Source organism: Desmodus rotundus, chromosome 5 (assembly GCF_022682495.2).
Source record: "Desmodus rotundus isolate HL8 chromosome 5, HLdesRot8A.1, whole genome shotgun sequence".
Classification (NCBI taxonomy): Eukaryota; Metazoa; Chordata; class Mammalia; order Chiroptera; family Phyllostomidae; genus Desmodus; species Desmodus rotundus.
The window spans coordinates 93,403,749-93,422,875 of NC_071391.1; the positions used below are offsets into that span (position 1 = coordinate 93,403,749).

Sequence of the window (19,127 nt, forward strand, 5' to 3'; positions counted from 1 at the left end):
AAAATGGAGCAAAAACAGCCTCTTCAACAGATGGTGTTGGGAGATCTGGACAGCTACGTGCAAAAAAATGAAACTCGGTCACCAACTTACGCCATACCCAAAAATAAACTCAAGATGGATAAAAGACTTAAATATAAGTTGTAACACCATAAAAGTCCTCGAGGAAAACATTGGCAGGAAAATCTCAGACATTCCACGCAGCAACATCCTCACAGACATGTCCCCTAAAGCAAGGGACATGAAGGAAAGAATTAAGAAATGGGACCTCATCAAAATAAAAAGCTTCTGCCGGGCTAAAGAAAACAGCATTAAAATACAAAGAGAACCAACAGTATGGGAAAACATATTTGCTAATGATACCTCAGACAAGGGCCTGATCTCCAAAATATATAAAGAACTCACACGACTCCACTCCAGGAAGACAAACAACCCAATTAAAAAATGGGCAAAATGACTTGAACAGACACTTCTCCAAGGAAGACATACAGAGGGCCCAGAGACATATGAAAAGATGCTCAGCATCACTAGCCATCAGAGAGATGCAAATTTAAACCACAATGAGGCACCATCTCACACCAGTCAGAGTGGCCAACATAAACAAATCCACAAACAAATGTTGGAGAGGATGTGGAGAAAAGGGAACACTAGTGCACTGTTGGTGGGAATGCAGACTGGTGAAGCCACTGTGGAAAACAGTATGTAATTTCCTCAGAAAACTAAAAATGGAATTGCCCTTTGACCCAGCAATTCCGCTGCTGGGATTATACCCTAAGAACCTTGAAACTGCCATCCGAAAGAACCTGTGCACCCCAATGTTCATAGCAGCAAAATTGACAATAGCCAAGTACTGGAAGCAACCTAAGTGCCCATCAGCAAATGAGTGGATCCAAAAACCATGGTATATCTACACAATGGAATTCTACGCAGCAGGGAGAAAAAAGGAGCCTATACCCTTTGCAACAGCATGGATGGAACTGGAGATCATTATGGTAAGTGAAATAAATCAGACGGTGAGGGACAAATAGCATATGATCTCACCTTTAACTGGAACATAATAAATAGAAGAAAAAAGGAAAGAAAATATAACCAGAGACATTGAAGTTAAGAACAATCTAACAATGGCCAGGTGGGAGTGGGGAGGGGACAGTGAGGAGAGGGGATTACAGGAACTACTCTAAAGTACACAAGGACAAAATCAAGGGTGAGGGTGGAGGTGGGGGATGGAGTTGGTTTCAGCTGCAGTGGGGTGGAGGGATGGGGAGAAAAGGCACACAACTGTATTTGAATAACAATACAAAATTAAAATAAATACAAAAAGAAAAAAATATCCCCTACTATAAGTGTGTTGCCGTCTATATCTTTCTTGAAGTACTCCAAGCTTTTCCTTATATATTTGAGTACTCCTATGTTGGGTGGATATATATTTACAATCTTTATGTCTTCTTGATGGATTCTTCCCTTCAGTATTATGAAGTGTCCTTCTGTGTCTCTTTTTATCACTTTTGTTTTGAAGTCTATTTTGTCTGATATCAGTATTTCTACCCCAGCTTTTTTTCCTGTGTATTTTCTTGGAGTATTTTCTTCCAATCTTTCACTTTCTGTCTGTATAGGTCATTTGTTCTGAGGTGGGTCTCTTGTGGGCAGTATATGTATGGGTGATGTTTTCTTATTCATTTAGCTACCCTATGTTTTTTGTCAATCAATATTTATTGAATGTCCATACAACTGGGTCTTTGGTCTGAGCATAAATTCATTTACTCACAGAAGCATCTTGTACATGCTACTGTGTGTTTAAGGGAGAGGAAAATGAGTGAGGAGGCGTTGCTCCTTTAAACTGAAATCTTATTCTCAGTTGGTTTCCTAACCTGAACTAGGAAGTAGATTCCCATTACTAATTTATGTAAGTAATTAAACAAAATCAAAGCACCAAGGAATAAACTGAACAATGGAATTAAACAGACTTTATATAAAGTAACAAAAAGTAGGCAATATATGCCTGTAGGTTCTTGTTTGGATGGTATAATGCCAGATGAAATGGGAAAGCCACTTCCATATGTTTCTCAGACTGTAATATTGACTTCACTTTACAAATAACATGAGCAATCCTGGCAACCAAATCCCAATTATCATTAAGCCTTTACTGGAAACAGACTCAATATCCTCATTATCTTAAAACAGTGTCAGAATTGCCCAGGATCTCCTTCAACTATGAACCCTGGTCCCCTAGGATGTTGTAATCCTTGGACTGGGGTAGGGTCAAGATTATCCAGGTATTATAATATGGCCTTTTCATTCTGTCTCCATGTAGTTGGGAGTCTCACTACCACTCTAAATTTGTGAGAGTCCCATTTAATAACATTCTTGTAGCACTGTAGCAGTCTAGATGTGCTGTTTCATTTACTCTGTCTTATTATTTTTGGAATATCCTGTCTCCAATAAACCATGGAGCCATAATGTCTTCAGGTAGCTTCCCTTTCCCTCTCCTGTACACCAATGGCAAAAGGGAGGTACTGATGGATGAGATAGCTCATTGTACTCCAGAAACTTCTCATGGTTACTTTGTTCCATGGAAACCACCAAACTAGTCCTTTTATGAACTGAAGGAACCTTCTTCTTATCCAGTCAGATTTGTTTTCCAAATTACCTCCTCCAGGAGGAAGGGAAGAATAATAGCAGTCAATTCTATGCACCTTGAGGTTGGGAGTCAGGAAAACTGTGTTTAATTAAATCTAGTAACTATATCATGACATTTTTAGGGGAAGTTCAGGAGCTAGAGGATCAAGGTAATGAAATGTCCTGGGAAAAATCTATAACTAGATGGAATGGACTATCCCAGGTTGAATTTTACAGATTCATTTAAAAACTGTTTAAGGCTCCTATAAACCTGTAAAATATGCAGAAATATTTCTTCCTTTCATTATTTTGAAGATATTGGCTTCTCCCAGCATCAGTTAAGGAAACAACATCTCTTGTGTATTTTCTTCATCATTAAATGCCTGAGATTTTTGGATACTCAATGTTTTTCACCCATATCAGTTTAGATATAACTTTCCTTTTAATACACAGGCAGGTTAATGAACCTAAACATCATTTTGGGGAGACATGATATGTGTCAACATACATGCTACTTAGTGTACAGCATTTCTTATATATACAATGGAATATTACTCAGCCATGAGAAACAAGGGAATTCTGCAATTTGTGACAACATGGATAGACTGTGAGGGCATTATGCTAGGTGAAATTAGTCAGAAAAAGACAAGTACTGTATGATCCCATTTATATGTGAAATTCAGAAAAACTTGAAGTTGCACAAACAGAGAGTAGAATGGCAGTCACCAGGGGCTGGAAGTTGGGGAAATGAGATGGTGCTGGTCAAAGGGTACAAACTTGGCAGTTGGAAGCTGAATAAGTTCTAGAGATGTAATGCACAGCATAGTTATCATAGCCAATGTGACCATGTTGTAAACTTCAAAGTTGCTAAGAGACTCGATTTGAAATGTTCTCACCACACACACACAAAATTATAATTATGTAATATAGTAGAGGTATTGGCTAATGCTACAGTGGTGATCATATTGCAATTGCAAATGAATGAAATCAATACCTTAAACATACATAAAACTATATGTCAATAATTATATCCATAGTAAAAGACAAAGCATTTCTTAGCTATGTGCCAAGGACATATATCAGCTTTGATTATAACATGCTTTCTGGTTAAAGCTCTCAACTTAATAAAACTAGGGTATAAATCAAATATTAAGTTAATTAGCAAAGGATCAGGCACTATTATCTATTTTGAGAGAGAGACAGGCACCCTGTGGTGCAGGTCTACGAAGGTCATTTTAAGAATTTTGTTAGGTCCAAGATGGCAGCAGATTGGATGGGAGTTACACAAACTTCCTCCCAGGACCAAACTGGAATTACAAACAAATTATAGAAAAATCATCCTGAATAAACAACTGAAGACTAGCTGGAGAGAAGCCTTATAACCAAGGACTTGCAGAAGAAGTTACATTGAGACTGGTAGTAAGTGCAGAAAGGGCCTGCTGGGCACCATGGGCAACAGCTGATGTTTTGGAGGGATATCTCAATTGTGGAGGGTGGGATTCTGATTGAGAAGTGTAGAGTCTAGACCCCAAGCCAGGCTACCAGCCTAGAGCACCAGAACAGGGAAAGGTGCTTACATAACATCCAGCTGTGAAAAGCACCAGCACTCATGTCTGCTAGGGAGAGATTGCTAGGGATGCAACCACCCTCTTCATGGGACAACACACAAAATTTTACTTGCAGCTACTTACCCTGGGATCCAGCAGTGGTAAGGCAGAGTGGACTAGAGCTGTGTGTGGAGAGTCTGAGGTTCGTGGCTCTAGAGAAAGAGCTGAAGGGTCAACTGCTAGGATCCCTGTGTTCAGTCATCCCCCCATCTTTTTCATACTGCAAAAGCCATCTTTTTCAGGCAGAGCACTTCCCTCCATGCAGCATCAACCTGGAGGGAGGCAATAACCCCACCTACGGAAATCTTCTCTTGACCCACCCTGTGGAGCTTAAGACCTGATGAAAAGTACAGCTGGAGGGTCTTTCAGTGACTAAGCAACCTGCTGGCAGAAAAAAGATATCTGGGTGTTTTGAGACTTTTGCTGACCAACCCTAGGACAAGTTCTGGTAAAAGCCAGACTTGGTGTGCACCTTGGTACTTTCCACATGCACCCAGGTGATGCAGATCCCGGCCTGCAGGATCTGGTGTTGTGGCTGTAATATACAAATACACACGGACTACAGAAATCCTGTGGAGAAAAAGGGATGGCATGGCCATTCTCTAAGTGAGAGCGGGCAAGAGGGCTAGAGAGAACCCAAGAGAGAGAACCGACCCCCGCCTGGACAGGCTTTTATTGCTTTTCTGGGCACATTACATTGAGGATGGTCCTCATTTACTATGCACAGGTTCACCAGAGGTGATTACCTTTTAAGGACAACAAAGGACAGAATACTGCTAATTACTTCAAAGAGAAGGATGTTACAGCTTAAGGGGAAAACTGCTCACATTCCATACTTGGGTGGTTTAGCACAGACATTAGGAAGTTAAAGATGCTCAATAAACATTTGCTGCCTCAATTCAGGGTGAAGGAGTTTTAGCAAGAGCAAGTCAATGCAGGCCTGATTTCCCACGGGAGAACCTATCCATGGACGTGGGTCCTGCCTGCCAACCTCGCTCCCCACTGGCTTTTCTGAGTGGGGGCTGAGCCACATTTCCCACGCTTGGAACAGTTCCCCACACCCAGGCCCCACAAAGGGAACTACAAGCTGTGGATTTTTGATCCAGCTCGTGACTGCCCAGGGCCAGTCACAGGCAGTGTCTGACAAATATCTACACCAGAGTCTTTGCTGATTTCCCTAATACCTAGAAACAAACACAGAGTCTGCCAAAATGGGAAGATAAAGAAACAGGCTCCAAATAAAAGAACAAGAGAATTCTCCAGAAGAACTTAATGGAATGGAATGTAGGTAAGAAATGTATCAGATATAGAGTTCAGAGTAATGATTATAAGGATGTTCAACAGCATGAAAAAGGACATAGGAACCATAAAAAAGGACAAGTCAGAAATCAAGAATGCAATATCTGAAATAAATAATACACTGTACAAACAGTAGTTTAGGTGAAGCAGAAGATCAAATCAGCAATTTAGAAGACAAGGTAGGAAAAAAGCACCCAAGCAGAGCATCAACAAGAAAAATAAATTTAAAAAAATGAGGATAGTTTAAGAGACCTTTGGGACAACATTAAGCACACAATATCCACATCACAGGAACACGAAAATGAGAAAAGAGAAAGCAAAGGATTGAGAACCAATTAGAACAAATAATAATGGAAAACTTCCCCAACCTGGTGAAGGAGAAAGATACACCAGTCCAGGAAGTGAGGAGAGTCCCAAACAAGATGAACCCAAAGAGGCCATACCAACATTCATCATAATTAAGAGGCAAAGCTAAAGACAGGGAAAGAATCTTAAAAGTCACACGAGAAAGGCAGTTAGTTACCTACAAGTGAGCTTTCGTAAGACTGTCATCTGATATGTTTCAACAGAAACATTTCAAGCCACAAGGAGTGACATGAAATATTCAAAGTGATGAAATGCAAGGACCTATATCCATGGCTACTTTACTCAGCAAGGTTATCATTTAAAATTGAAGGAGAAATAAAATGCTTCCCAGACAAGAAGAAGCTAAAGGAGTTTGTTACCACCAAACCAGTATTACAACAAATGCTAAAGGGCTAGCTTGAAGAAGAAGAAGAAGAAGAAGAAGAAGAAAGAAAAAGAAAAGATGAGGAGGAGGAGGAGGAGGAGGAGGAGGAGGAAGAGGAGGAGGAGAAGGGAACATAGTAAAAAGAATAAAATGGCAATAAATACATATGTATCAATATTCACTGTAATGTAAATGGCTTAAATTCTCCAATCAAAAGACATAGTGTAGCTAAATGGATAAAACACAAGACCCATATATATGTTGTCTTCAAGAGACCCACCTCAGAATGAAAGATACACACAGGCTAAAAATAAAAGGATGGAAAAAGGTGTTCCATGTGAGTGGAAAGAAAAAAAACCCCCTGGGGTAGCAATACTTATACCTGACAAAACAGACTTTAAAACAAATGCTATAGTAAGAGACAAAGAAGAACACTACATAATGATAAAGGGAACATTCCAACAAGAGGCTATAACCTCGTAAATATTTATGCACCCAACATAGGTACACCTAAATATGTAAAGCAAATATTACAGGACATAAAGGGAGAAACACAGTCATAGTAGGGAATTTTTAACACCCCCCATTGACACAATGGCTAGATCTCCCAGACAGAAAATCAACAATGTGATGATGGACTTAAATGATACACTAGATCAAATGTACTTAATTATAATCTTCAGAGCATTTCACCCCAAAGCAGCAGAATATACATTCTTTTCAAGTGCACATGGAACTTTGTCTAGAATAGATCACATGTTAGGACACAAAACATGTATCAATAAATTTAAGAAAACTGAAATCATATCAAGCGACTTCTCTGACCGTAATGCTATGAAATTAGCCAATAATTACAGGAAGAAAACTGAAAAATACACATAGACATGGAAGCTAAATAACATGTTACTAAACAATGAATGGGTCAACAATGAGATAAAGGAAGAAATACAAAGATACCTTGAAAAAAATGAATATGAGAACAAACAACCCAAAAATCTATGGGACATAGCAAAAGTAAGTACTAAGAGGGAAATTCATAGTATTACAGCCTGTCTCAAGGAACAAGAAAAAGCTCAAATACATGATCTATAATTACACTTAAAGGATCTTGGAAAAGTACTAACAGAGAATAAAGTGAGTAGAAGGGAGGAAATAATAAAAATCAGAGCAAAAATAGAGTAAAAAAAAATAATACAAAGATCAATGAATCCAAGAGCTATTCTTGAAATGGATAAATTAGATTGACAAACCTTTAACCAGACCCATCAAGGAAAATAGAAAGAGGACCCAAATAAACACAATCAGAAATGAAAGAGGAGAAATAACAGCTGACCCCAAAGCAATACAGAAAACTGTAAGAAAATATTATAAACAACTATATGCCAAAAAAATGGACAATCTGGATGAAATGGACAAATTTCTAGAAACATAAAATCTTCCAAAACTATGCTAGGAAGAATCATAAAATCTGAATAGATAGACTACAGCTAGTGAAATTGAAGCAGTTAAAAAAAAAAGGGAGAACCAAGATGGTGGTGTAGGTAGACACACTGCGCCTCCTTGCACAACCAGAACTGACAGAAAATCGAACAGTAAGGAAGTCTGACACCAAGTAGATAAAAAAGAACCATACATCCAGACCGGTAGGAGGGGCGGAGACGGGCACCAGGGCGGAGAGGACTTGCATGGCCGTGGCGGGACCCAGACTGGCAGAGTGTGGGACGAACAGGGCAGGCAGTCTGATCACTAGCAGACCCTGTGGCCCCACACTTGCGCACAGATAAACCGGGAGGAAGGGTGGGAAGCGAAGCAGACCGCGTAACCCAGGGCTCCATCGCGGGGAAATAAAGTCTCAAACCTCTGATTGAAAATGCCCGTGGAGGTTGGGGCGGCAGCAGGAGAGACTCCCAGCCTCACAGGAGAGGTCATTGGAGAGACCCACAGGGGCCATGAGTGTGCACAAGCCCACCCACTCGGGAACCAGCACCAGAGGGGCCCAGTTTGATTGTGGGTAGCCGAGGGAGTGGCTGAAATCCGGTGGAGAGTGGAGCGGGCGCCATTGCTCCCTCTCAGCCCCTCCCCTATGTAAAGCATCACAGCGCAGCAACCAGCGTTACCCCGCCCTGGTGAACACCTAAGGCTCCTCCCCTTTAAGTAACAGATGCGCCAAGACAAAAAAAAAAAAAATGGCCCAAATGACAGAACACTTCAAAGCTCCAGAAAAAATACAACTAAGCGAGGAAGAGATAGCCAACCTACCGGATGCACAGTTCAAAACACTGGTTATTAAGACGCTCACAGAATTGGTTGAATTTGTTTGAAAACTAGATGAAAAAATGAAGCCTATGGTAAGAGAAACAAAGGAAAATGTACAGGGAACCAATAGTGATGCGAAGGAAACTGGGGCTCAAATCAACGGTGTGGACCAGAAGGAAGAAAGAAACATCAAACCAGAAAAGAATGAAGAAACAAGAATTCAGAAAAATGAGGAGAGGCTTAGGAACCTCCAGGATATCTTGAAATGTTCCAACATCCGAATTATAGGGGTGCCAGAAGGAGAAGAGGAAGAAAAAAAAATTGAAAACTTATTTGAACAAATATGAAGGAGAACTTCCCCAGTCTTGCAAAGGAAATAGACTCCCAGGAAGTCCAGGAAGCTCAGAGAGTCCCAAAGAAGCTGGACCCAAGGAGGAACACACCAAGGCACATCATAATTACATTGCCCAAGATTAAAAGAAGGAGAGAATCTTAGAAGCAGCAAGAGAAAAGGACACAGTTACCTACAAAGGAGTTCCCATAAGACTGTCAGCTGATTTCTCCAAAGAGACCTTACAGGCAAGAAGGGACTGGCAAGAAGTATTCCAAGTCATGAAAGGCAAGGACCTACATCCAAGATTACTGTATCCAGCAAAGCTATCATTTAGAATGGAAGGGAAGATAAAGTGCTTCTCAGATAAGGTCAAGTTAAAGGAGTTCATCATCACCAAGCCCTTATTATATGAAATGTTAAAGGGACTTATCTAAGAAAAAGAAGATAAAAAATATGAAAAGTAAAAATGACAGCAAACTCACAGTTATAAACAACCACACCTAAAACCAAAACAAAAGAAAACTAAGGAAACAACTAGAACAGAAACAGAACCACAGAAATGGAGATCACATGGAGGGTTATCAATAGGGGTTTGGGAGGGGGAGAGAGGGGGGGAAGGTACAGAGAATAAATAGCATAAATGATAGGTGGAAAATAGACAGGGGGAGGGTAAGAATAGTGTAGGAAATGTAGAAGCCAAAGAACTTATAAGTATGACCCATGGGCATGAACTATAGGGGGGGAATGTGGGAGGGAGGGGGTGGGCAGGAGGGAGCTGAGTGAAGGGGGGGAAATGGGACAACTTTAATAGCATAATCAATATATATATATAAAACACCTCCCAACAAACAAAAGCCCTGGACTGGATGGCTTCACAGGTGAATTTTACCAAACATTCAAAGAACTAACACCTCTCCTCAAACTATTCCAAAAATTTCAAGAGGAGGGAAGAACCCCAAGCTCATTTTATCAGGCAAGCATTATCCTAATTCCAAAACCATATAAAGACACCACAAAGAGAGAAAATTATAGGCCAATATCCTTGATGAACACAGATGCTAAAATCCTCAACAAAATATTAGCAAACCGAATAGAGCAATACATCAGAAAAATCATACACCATGATCAAGTGGTATTTATTCCAGCAATGTAAGACTGGTATAATACCCATAAATTGACAAATGTGATATACTACATAAACAAAATGAAGGATGAAAACCTCATGATTATATCAATAGATGCTAAAAAAACATTTGATAAAATTCAGCACACATGTATGATAAAAACTCACAGCAAAGTGAGAACAGAGGGATCATACCTTAACATAATAAATGTCATATGACAAACGTATAGCTAACATCATAGTCAATGGGCAAAAACTACAAGTGTTCCCATTAAGATCTAGAACAAGACAGGGGTGTCTGCTTTTGGTACTCTTACTCAATGTAGTACTTGAAGTCCTAGGCGTAGAAATCAGATAAGAAAGAAGAAATAAAAGATATCCAAATTGAAAAGGAAGAAGTAAAACTTATTACCTACAGATGACATGATACTGTATACAGAGAACCCTAAAGATTGCACAAAAAAAACTACTATAACTGATAAATGAATTCAGTAAAGTAACAGGATACCAAATATCCAGAAATCAGTTGCATTTTATATGCCAATAATGAACTATCAGAAAGGGAAATTAAGAAACCAATCCCATTTACAGTTTCTGCAAAAAAAATCCCCCAAATAACCTAGGAGTAAATTTAACCAAGAATGTAAAAGACCTATACTTAGAAAGTTATAAGACACCAAAGAAAGAAATTGAAGAATATACAAGTAAGTGGGAGCATATACCGTGTTAATGGATAGGAAGAATTAACACCATTAAAATGTCCATGTTACCCAAAGCAATTTATAGATTCAATGCAATTCCTATCAAGGTGCCAATAATGTATTTCACAGAACATTTATTTGGCCCCAAACAGCAATAAAAGGACCCAAATAGCAAGAGCAATCTTGAGAAATAAGAACAAAGTTGTAGGAATCATGCTACCTAAAATCAAAGTATACTATAAGGCTAATCAAATCATCATGGTCCTGGCATAAAAACAGACATATTCAATAGATCAATGGAACCGAATAGAGAACCCAGAAATAAACCCATGCCTTTACAGTCAATTAATATTTGACAGAGGAGACAGGAACATACAATGTGCTAAAGACAGTTTATTCAGTAAATGGTATTGGGAAAATTGAACAGGTATGTGGAAGATAAAACTAGACCACCTCCTTAGACCACTCATGAGGATAAACTGAAACTTAAATGTTAGACTCGAAACCATAAAAATCCTATGTTTATAGGCGGTAAAATCTTGAACACTTCTTGTAGCAACATTTTAAAAAAATATGTCTCCTTAGGCAACGGAACCAAAATAAAAAGTTTTGCACAGCAGAAGAAACTATCAACAAGATTAAAAGATAACTCATTGAATGGGAGAACATATTCCTCAATACATCTGATAAGGTGTTAATATCCAATAATGTTATAAAACTCAATACCAAAACTCCCCCCAAAATCCAATTAATAAATGCAGAAAGGTTTTGAATAAACACTTCTCCAAAGAGGACATACAAGTGGCCGATACACATATGAAAGGATGCTCAACATCACTAATTGTCAGTGCAAATTAAAACCACGGAGACATAACCTCACACCTGTCATAATGGTGGTCATCAGTAAGTCAACAAACAAGTGTTGGTGAGGATGTTGAGAAAAAGGAATCTTTTTGCAGTGTTGGTGGGAATGCATATTTGGTGTACCCATTGTGGAAAGTAGTATGGAATTACCTCAAAATAAAAATGGAACTCCCTTAGAACCCAATGATTACACTTATGACCATTTATCCAAAGAAACCCAAAACACTAATTTGAAAGAATACCTGCTCCCTTATGTTCATTTAGCATTATTTACAATAGCCAAGATTTGGAAGCAGCCCAAGTGTCCAAGTGAATAAAAACAGCTAAGGTACATTTACTCAATGGAATACTACTCAGTCATAGAAAAGTAAGAAATTTTACCCTTTGCAACAGCATGAATGGACCTGGGGAACATTATGTTAAGTGAAATAATCCAGTCAGAGAGAGGCAATTGCTATACAATTTCACTTATACGTGGAATCTAGTGAACAAACTGAACTAACAAGCAAAACAGGGAGAGACTATAGATAGAGAGCAAGCTGAAGCTCTGGGGTGGGGGTTGTTGGGATGGAGATGTCAAGCAAAAAAGAAAAAGAAAGAACAAACTCATGGACATGGACAACTGTGTGGGGATTGCAGGGGATGGTGGGTGGGTGGAGGTAGAAGAGAGTATAAGGGGGATAAATGGTAATGGAAAACACACACAAAAAAAACTTAAAAAAATAACTGTTATTTTCCCCAATGAAAGAGGTTAAGTTGGGGAATCCCAAAATCTGATTTTTGTTTTGAAAGATTACTTCTGTTACTGAACTGAGGATAAATTCAAGGTGATGAAGAATAGAGTAGGAAGATCAGTTGGAGGCAACCGTAGTATACATCCTCAGATTCATAATTGTTGAATATGTGAAAATACACACACAAATACACAAATATATCTATTTGTGTCTTTCTATCACCTACTTATCTGCTTATTAAGCACATACACTATATATATATATATATATACATAATTGTTTTTTATGCCAAATGAAGCTCTAAAAGTGAAAAGGGTCAGTGCAGTCTGCTCTTGCAGTAGTCCCAGACTTATATTCCTCTCCCCCTTGGGCCTGAATTGTGTTTGGCCCCATTTGTTGGGGCCCTTCCTTCTCAAGAGCTGTGTCTTCATGCAGGTGCTTGTCAGGGCAATTCTTAGGCATGGACATTTCTAACTGATGCCATTGTGCTCTGGGCCAGAGCACCTCCTGCTTGGCTTGTTCAGGGCAATGGTGTCTGCCCATCTTTAACTGGTTAAGTCTCTGTGCAGTCTCTCGAACCAGAGACTGGTTCAGAATCATTATCAAGATTCTGAAGGTGAAACCCAACATGTAATGGCAAATTTGGAACATGAACTTCACACAGGTAAATCCACCTGGGATTAAGCAGCTCATGGGAACTGGTGGACTCTGGGGTGATCACAAGCCCCATGGTCTGGAAACCTTTGCTTTGTTGCTTACTGAGGATAAACTTAATTGTGTAGATATTTAAGTTATATTTTAATGCTTTAGAAGCTTAACCAGTACAAGGGGGTGGCAATTCTGAGAAGTAAAATTTCACACGAGGATCTAGATATCAGGGTACCAATCAGTTGTGGCTCATCCCTTCTCTTCCAGGCCAGAGTGACAAGTGTGCTGAGACATTAATGACCTCAGCCCTTGGTGGTCACTTCAGACCATGAGCTGCCTCATCTTGTTACCCCAGCATGCTTCACAGATGTCTGCACTTTCTGTGTGTGGCATGAGCACAGTCTATACACATAGCTCCAGGATGCGTGAGTGAGCATACCAAGTTCTCATGGACCTGGAACCCTCTGGTGAGGACTTCAGTGAGCTGGATTTGTCACCATTCCTAGCTTCCACCTCCTGCAGCTGTCTACTGGACTTTTCAGTAGACAATTCTTCTCATGATGTGAGTGCTGCAGTGATTGTTTCATTGCTGTGTTCTGTACCCTGTTTCCAGGAGCAGATGTACTATGGGTTCTGGGATCAACCGACTTCAGCATGACTGCTTTTAGGATGCCTGAATTAGGAATACCTCAGACATTTAGAAAGTTACCCTGGGGACATACTTCTAATAACAGCAAGTTTGAGTGGTCAAGAACAGGGAAAATATGCCATGAAAAAGGAAACATTCCTTTTCCTGACTTCTTGGCATTTCAATAGGGTGCTGGGTCATTTGAATGATCTCCAGCCCAATGGAGTCTCTCATTGTCAACATCCCAAGGGTAAGTAACAGGGTCTTATCCAGACTGCATTTTATAGTGCATTGTTCTTTGGTTATTACCACTTTTCTATTAGTAATAGAAATCTATTACTAATAGATTTCTTTGCTTAACATTTTTCATGCTTTGCTTTAAAAAATAATAGAATTTTGGAGCTGGGATGAATTTTATCCGAGTTTCTAAAGTGTTACTACATTTTACAGGTGAGTGACTGAGGCCCTGGGGGTTAAGGGATTCTTCTGACGGCACCTGCTGCATTTGCTGCTTTTGAAGGGGGCACACTTGCAGCCCCCACACCAGCTCAGTGCAGACATCTCCCTGGCAGAATTTGATTTCAAGCTCTACATTTTAAATTCAGAAAAAAGGTGTTGGATTAATGTTCCATTTGAGTTTAAGTGTATTTTCTTTTGGACAATTTTTGAGAAAGTGTATTAAAGGAGTCCAAGTCTTTATTGCACTTGTCTCTCGGGAGATAGAAATTAATTTGAAAAACAATAAATAGATTCTATACTGAATGTGCCTTGGAGAAAACTACTGTGGCTCTTCCTTCCCCAACCTCCTCCCCTCCTCGTCCTGACCCTTTTCTAACAAGAGCTACCATCTATTCACCTGGTATTGTCCAGCTCACTTTGTAAGTATTTCCGACCCTCTTGTCAAAAAAAAAAGGCGCTAATAGATGGAACCACTTTAAAATGGAGCCAGAGTTTCCATGCCAGAGGAGCTGCCTTGCATGTCCAATGTCTCACACCTTGGAAAGTTAAAACAGAGCAAAATCACCCTTGGACTGGACCTAAGCAACCTTGTGTCCATCAACACTGTAAATGTTACATTTGCAAATGTAACAAGAAAGCGCTTATTATGACTACTGAACTGATGACTATTGGACTAAAAATTAAAGATATTGTTTAAAATTAACATCACTATGTTATGTTATTTGTACCAATAGAAATGTCTTCTTTCTATTGATGTAATTGTTCCTCTTTTCTTTCTTGTTAAATACCCATCGTCTTGTCTCCTAATCAGAACACTGCTGGGGCTGAATCAGTGCTTGTCTCAATAAGTGCTTCTTGCCTCTCACTTTGAAAGTCCCTTTTATTTTTAGGTTAATACTCCCAATAACCCTACAAGGTAGAAATTATTATTCCTATTTTACCAATAAGGAAATAGAAACTCCCAAATCACTCGGTTTGGTGACTGGTGGAATTCTGCTGATCTGACCCTATACTATCCATATCATGTTGGTGAAGACACCACTTTGCATCTTAGGGCCTTGTTCAAGTCATTCGACCCAGAGAGAGCCCACCGCACAGCCTCTCTGTTTTATGCAGAAGATCTGTGTTGTGGAGGCAAACCCCTGTCTACCTGCAGAACTCTCCTTCCAATTCTGGCAGCAGGAGTGAAGCCATTGGGTTTTTCATCAGATCAGCCACCATGGAGTCCTTTGGTGTCACATAGAAGAAAGGAATCCCAGTGCTGTTGTTCAAGGGGCCATCACTGATGGGCACACAGTTCCCAAATGGCAGTCCTGGAATCTAACAAACACCAAAAAAGGCTTTTTCAATGCAGGATTGTGGATTGACCGGAGCTTTCTTGTGTCTCTTGACCAGGAATTATAGTGTCAGGGCTGTGAAGGGAGCATGGTATTACGATGATTCTGACAGGTAATAATTAAGGCACAGTGGTTCTTATTCTGCCCAGTTTACACACAGTGATGCCTCTAGAATTTCTATAGAGGAACTTAGCAGTGACATTCTGATTGAGAGGGAGGTTGTTCTTGAAGCTCTAAGTACAATACATATTAAACACACTCATTTTATTGAATCTGAAGTTATTTTGGGGAGAGGAAATGAAATTTATGGAGGGCTACTAAAACCTTTTCCATAACTTGTCCCTAGAAGCCCCACTGGCTTCACTGCCTCCTCCAAGGTTTGCAGGATAGGATTTAAGCCTTAAATTAGACATTTTACCTTGGCTTTGGACTCCAGGACCTTTCTGTTATTGTTTCTTTTAGGGATACACCACTTTCTTACATATTAGTCATATTTTTATTTTAATCAGTAATACTTCATTATATAATTCAGCAACCTATGGGAAATTGGTCTCTCACCCTTTTAGCTTAAAGGAAATAACAGGATTATGTTAGGCCAATTTTTGTTTGTGAAATTCTGAAACATATAAACAAGTATTTTTTGGGTCTTCCCAAGCCCTGCTGGGTGCAGCATCCCCATGAACTTTTTCCTTTACAGTGTTCCTCATTGTTGGGAACCGCCCGGCCTGGTTTCAGAGGCTGTAACCCACCATGGTTAAGGCTGAGTCAGAGTTGGGACCATAAGCCATGAAGGAGACAAAGCTTATCTCCCTGGCAGGTGTGCCACCTCTGCCCACTTCACCCTGCTTGGCCCTGAGCTTGGCCAGTTAGCCAATGACGGGTAAGAATCCTCAAGGGAGGATCAACCTAAGACAGGCTCTGGTCACCAGGAATAAACTCGCAGGGAAGGACTCGGGGGGCTGTGGAAAAAGGGGGTGATGGACCCTTGCCCCTTGGCTTTGAAATAGCCTGAGTCCTCATTCTGTCTGCAAGAAGTCTCCTAAGCTCTTGACTGCCTTACTTCCCTTGCCTGACTTAAGCCTGAAGCAATAACAGAGAGCAGGGCAGTCCTGTGCTGGGAGGGGTGGATTCCCTGGGGAATCAAGCCTAAGAAAAATACATACATTCCTGTGAAACCTACTTAATTTGTACCCTCAGCTTAAAAGATAAGGGTCCAGACCTGAGATGAGTCTGGCGCCTAAAGTTTTATAGCCCTCTGACTAATTGGCTGTAACTCAGAATAAGCCCTCAAAGTTCTCTGTAAATCATGTATTGTTTAACCCTTACTGGCTAACAATGATTGATGAGCTTTATCTGTATTCCTGTGCGAATGAACCTAATAAAAGTGCAAGGAAGGAAAGGCTCTGGGCCCTTCTCCTTTGAGAGATCGGCCACCTCTCCTCCCCAAGCAGATCATGTCTTTGTAGACTTATTCTTCATCCATGGCGGAAGGGGGCTGCATTAAAGCTCCCTGACACCTCATTGTCAATTAGCTCAGAAATCAGGGGCTGTCTTTGTCTTTGAAGTGCTGCGTGACAACAATGTGTGGAATTGTAATAAGGATGGCTTGAATCTTTTAAGGAAACAATGTTAAAGAGTCCTTCAAAATCATAATATCAGTTCATTCAAATACTCTGCTTTTCTGTTAGTTACAAATTGCCTAGAGTTGTGCTTTGCACACACAGCAGGCACTCAGTAAACGTTTTCTGAATTCATTAAGTTTGGATTAAATATCAATATTGGAAAGATGAACTACTAATGAAGCTAAGAAAAGGGATGTCAAATGTACAAAATATCTTTAAAACAATGACATTAGATTTAGTTGCTTAAAACAACCTGTGTTTTAAACCAAAATCAGCTTCATACTGAAGCTTCACACCTTTTTAAGGTGTGTCTTAGAAGCATAACATATAATGTGAAAAACCATTTGGATGCTGTGAAAGAGGGTAAGAATGTTGCCATAATCAGAATAAGGTGCCATTTAGATAATGTTTTTAAATTAACCTAGTCAACCACTCAATTTCAGAGATGAAGAAAGCAAGGTGGAGAACCCAGTGATTTGGCAGTCTCAGAGCTGATGAGACCCTTGGTTGGGGCAAGAACCTGCCCTATGACCTAGACATTCCATAAAATAATTTTTTTTGGCATGAAGTAAACAGGAGTTTACATTACTACCCTGTAGAAAACCCCTTACATCTATCTTAACAGCTGTAAATGCTTTCTGGTGGATGTATATTTTTGGATGTTACCCCTCATAATTTATCTATGAATGTCATTTCAGGTTCAGGTGGAATCAGGTCTAACAGGTGATAACAGCTCATTCCAGCATTTACACACTTTGCACAATAAGACTCCTTTCCAGAAAAATTATTGAGTTCCATTTTTCGTTTGAGTCTCTATTTTTTAAAAATATAAATTTTCATCAAGCCCAGGTTAAAGCCCATCTTTCTCTCAGTCCCAGATTTTGTTCTCTGTTAGTAAGTGACAGGGAAGTTCGGTTCTATCAGTGGGGGCTATGAGCTGGGAGGGGCTGATCACACCTATCTGTGATGTCAAAGGACATCCAGTGGTTCTTTTTTTCCATGTCTCTGGTTGTGAGCTGGTTATTTACAAGTCTTTATGATTAAGCATCTCAAGATTACGCTTCAGTCCCCATCCACCTGACAGGAAGTTTGGTGGTCAGTCCCCCACCAATTACTCCTGCCACCACCCCCCCCCCCACACTTTGCCAGGCCAACAGAAGCAAAATCTGGTTCCATTATTTACATAGTGTCTACAGACCAATCCAGACTGGGTACATCTGTTAGACCTGGATCCGAGTAAGTGAGTGGTCGCTAGCATCTCCCTGACCCTTGAGTGTGTCGCCTGGGAGCCTGGACACTGCAAGGCATTCACCTGCCGAAGGCATTCACCTGCTGCCGGCTTCCTGCGGGGTGGCTTACCTTCTCTTGCGTGGACAGCGTAGCCAGACAGCCCCAGGTACTGGCGTGGGCCAGGAAGCGGGCGGTGCCCGGGCGCAGCCTAGAGCTGCTCTCTGGTGGGTAGGAGAACATCCGGGGTCGCATGGGAGGCGGTCTAGCGTGGGTAGTGCTTGAGGGGTGCGGCAGGTGTGGGCTCTCCGTGTGCACTGAGGTCGGGAAACTCCGCTGCCAGATACTGCCCGAGTCCTCCAGCAGTGCGGGCATTGCCTCCTCGGTGGAACGGCTGTCCAGCTCCTCGTCCACCTGGTTGGTGACAGCCCAGGACACTGAGCTCACGATCACGTAGCCTGCGGCCGGGGACAGCAGGGAGCTGCAGCACAATAACCAGCAGAGTGTGGTCCCGGGCAACACCCGCTGCTGTAGGAGGCGCACTGACATTTTGCAAGCATTGCATGGGAACCAGACCGCCAGCCTCCCTCCAATGGCTGGAGGTGTTGGCAGCGCCCCCAGGTGGCGGAAGTGGGGAGCTGATGCTCCCTTCCCTCTGCAGCAGGAGCCCTTAGACCGTGGGATGCCCTGGCAGCTGCGTACCACCTGTAGAAGTAGAGGCTCTTGGAAAATCATATTGAGCTCCAAAGCTGCGCACAAGGCAATCAGCAGTCGCAGTGTGCAGAGTCCCAATCGAGTGCCTGGTCTGGAACGGGCTCAGGTCCCACTGCATGGCTCACGTTTTGCAGCAGATAATGGACATTCAAATCTCTGCTCAATACAGTCTTCCACTTTCCTGCTGTGACCCTGCCAAGTCACTTAATTTGTCTGTGCCCCAGTTACTCA

At 41.0% G+C, this 19,127-nt stretch overlaps 1 protein-coding gene across 2 annotated transcripts in view; it reads right to left on the reverse strand.

Moving 5' to 3' along the window:
* The window catches only part of CREG2 (cellular repressor of E1A stimulated genes 2), a 52,112-nt gene extending 33,361 nt beyond the window's left edge, over nucleotides 1-18,751 (reverse strand). For both annotated transcript variants that reach the window (XM_053925898.2, XM_024571791.4), the window contains exons 1-2: nucleotides 18,315-18,751; nucleotides 15,147-15,316 (exon numbers count right to left, since the gene is read on the reverse strand). In XM_053925898.2, coding sequence (XP_053781873.1) covers nucleotides 15,147-15,316; nucleotides 18,315-18,731 — 587 coding nt within the window. In that variant the 5' untranslated portion in view covers nucleotides 18,732-18,751. The remainder of the gene's footprint in view (nucleotides 1-15,146; nucleotides 15,317-18,314) is intronic.
* Nucleotides 18,752-19,127: the final 376 nt, after the last annotated feature.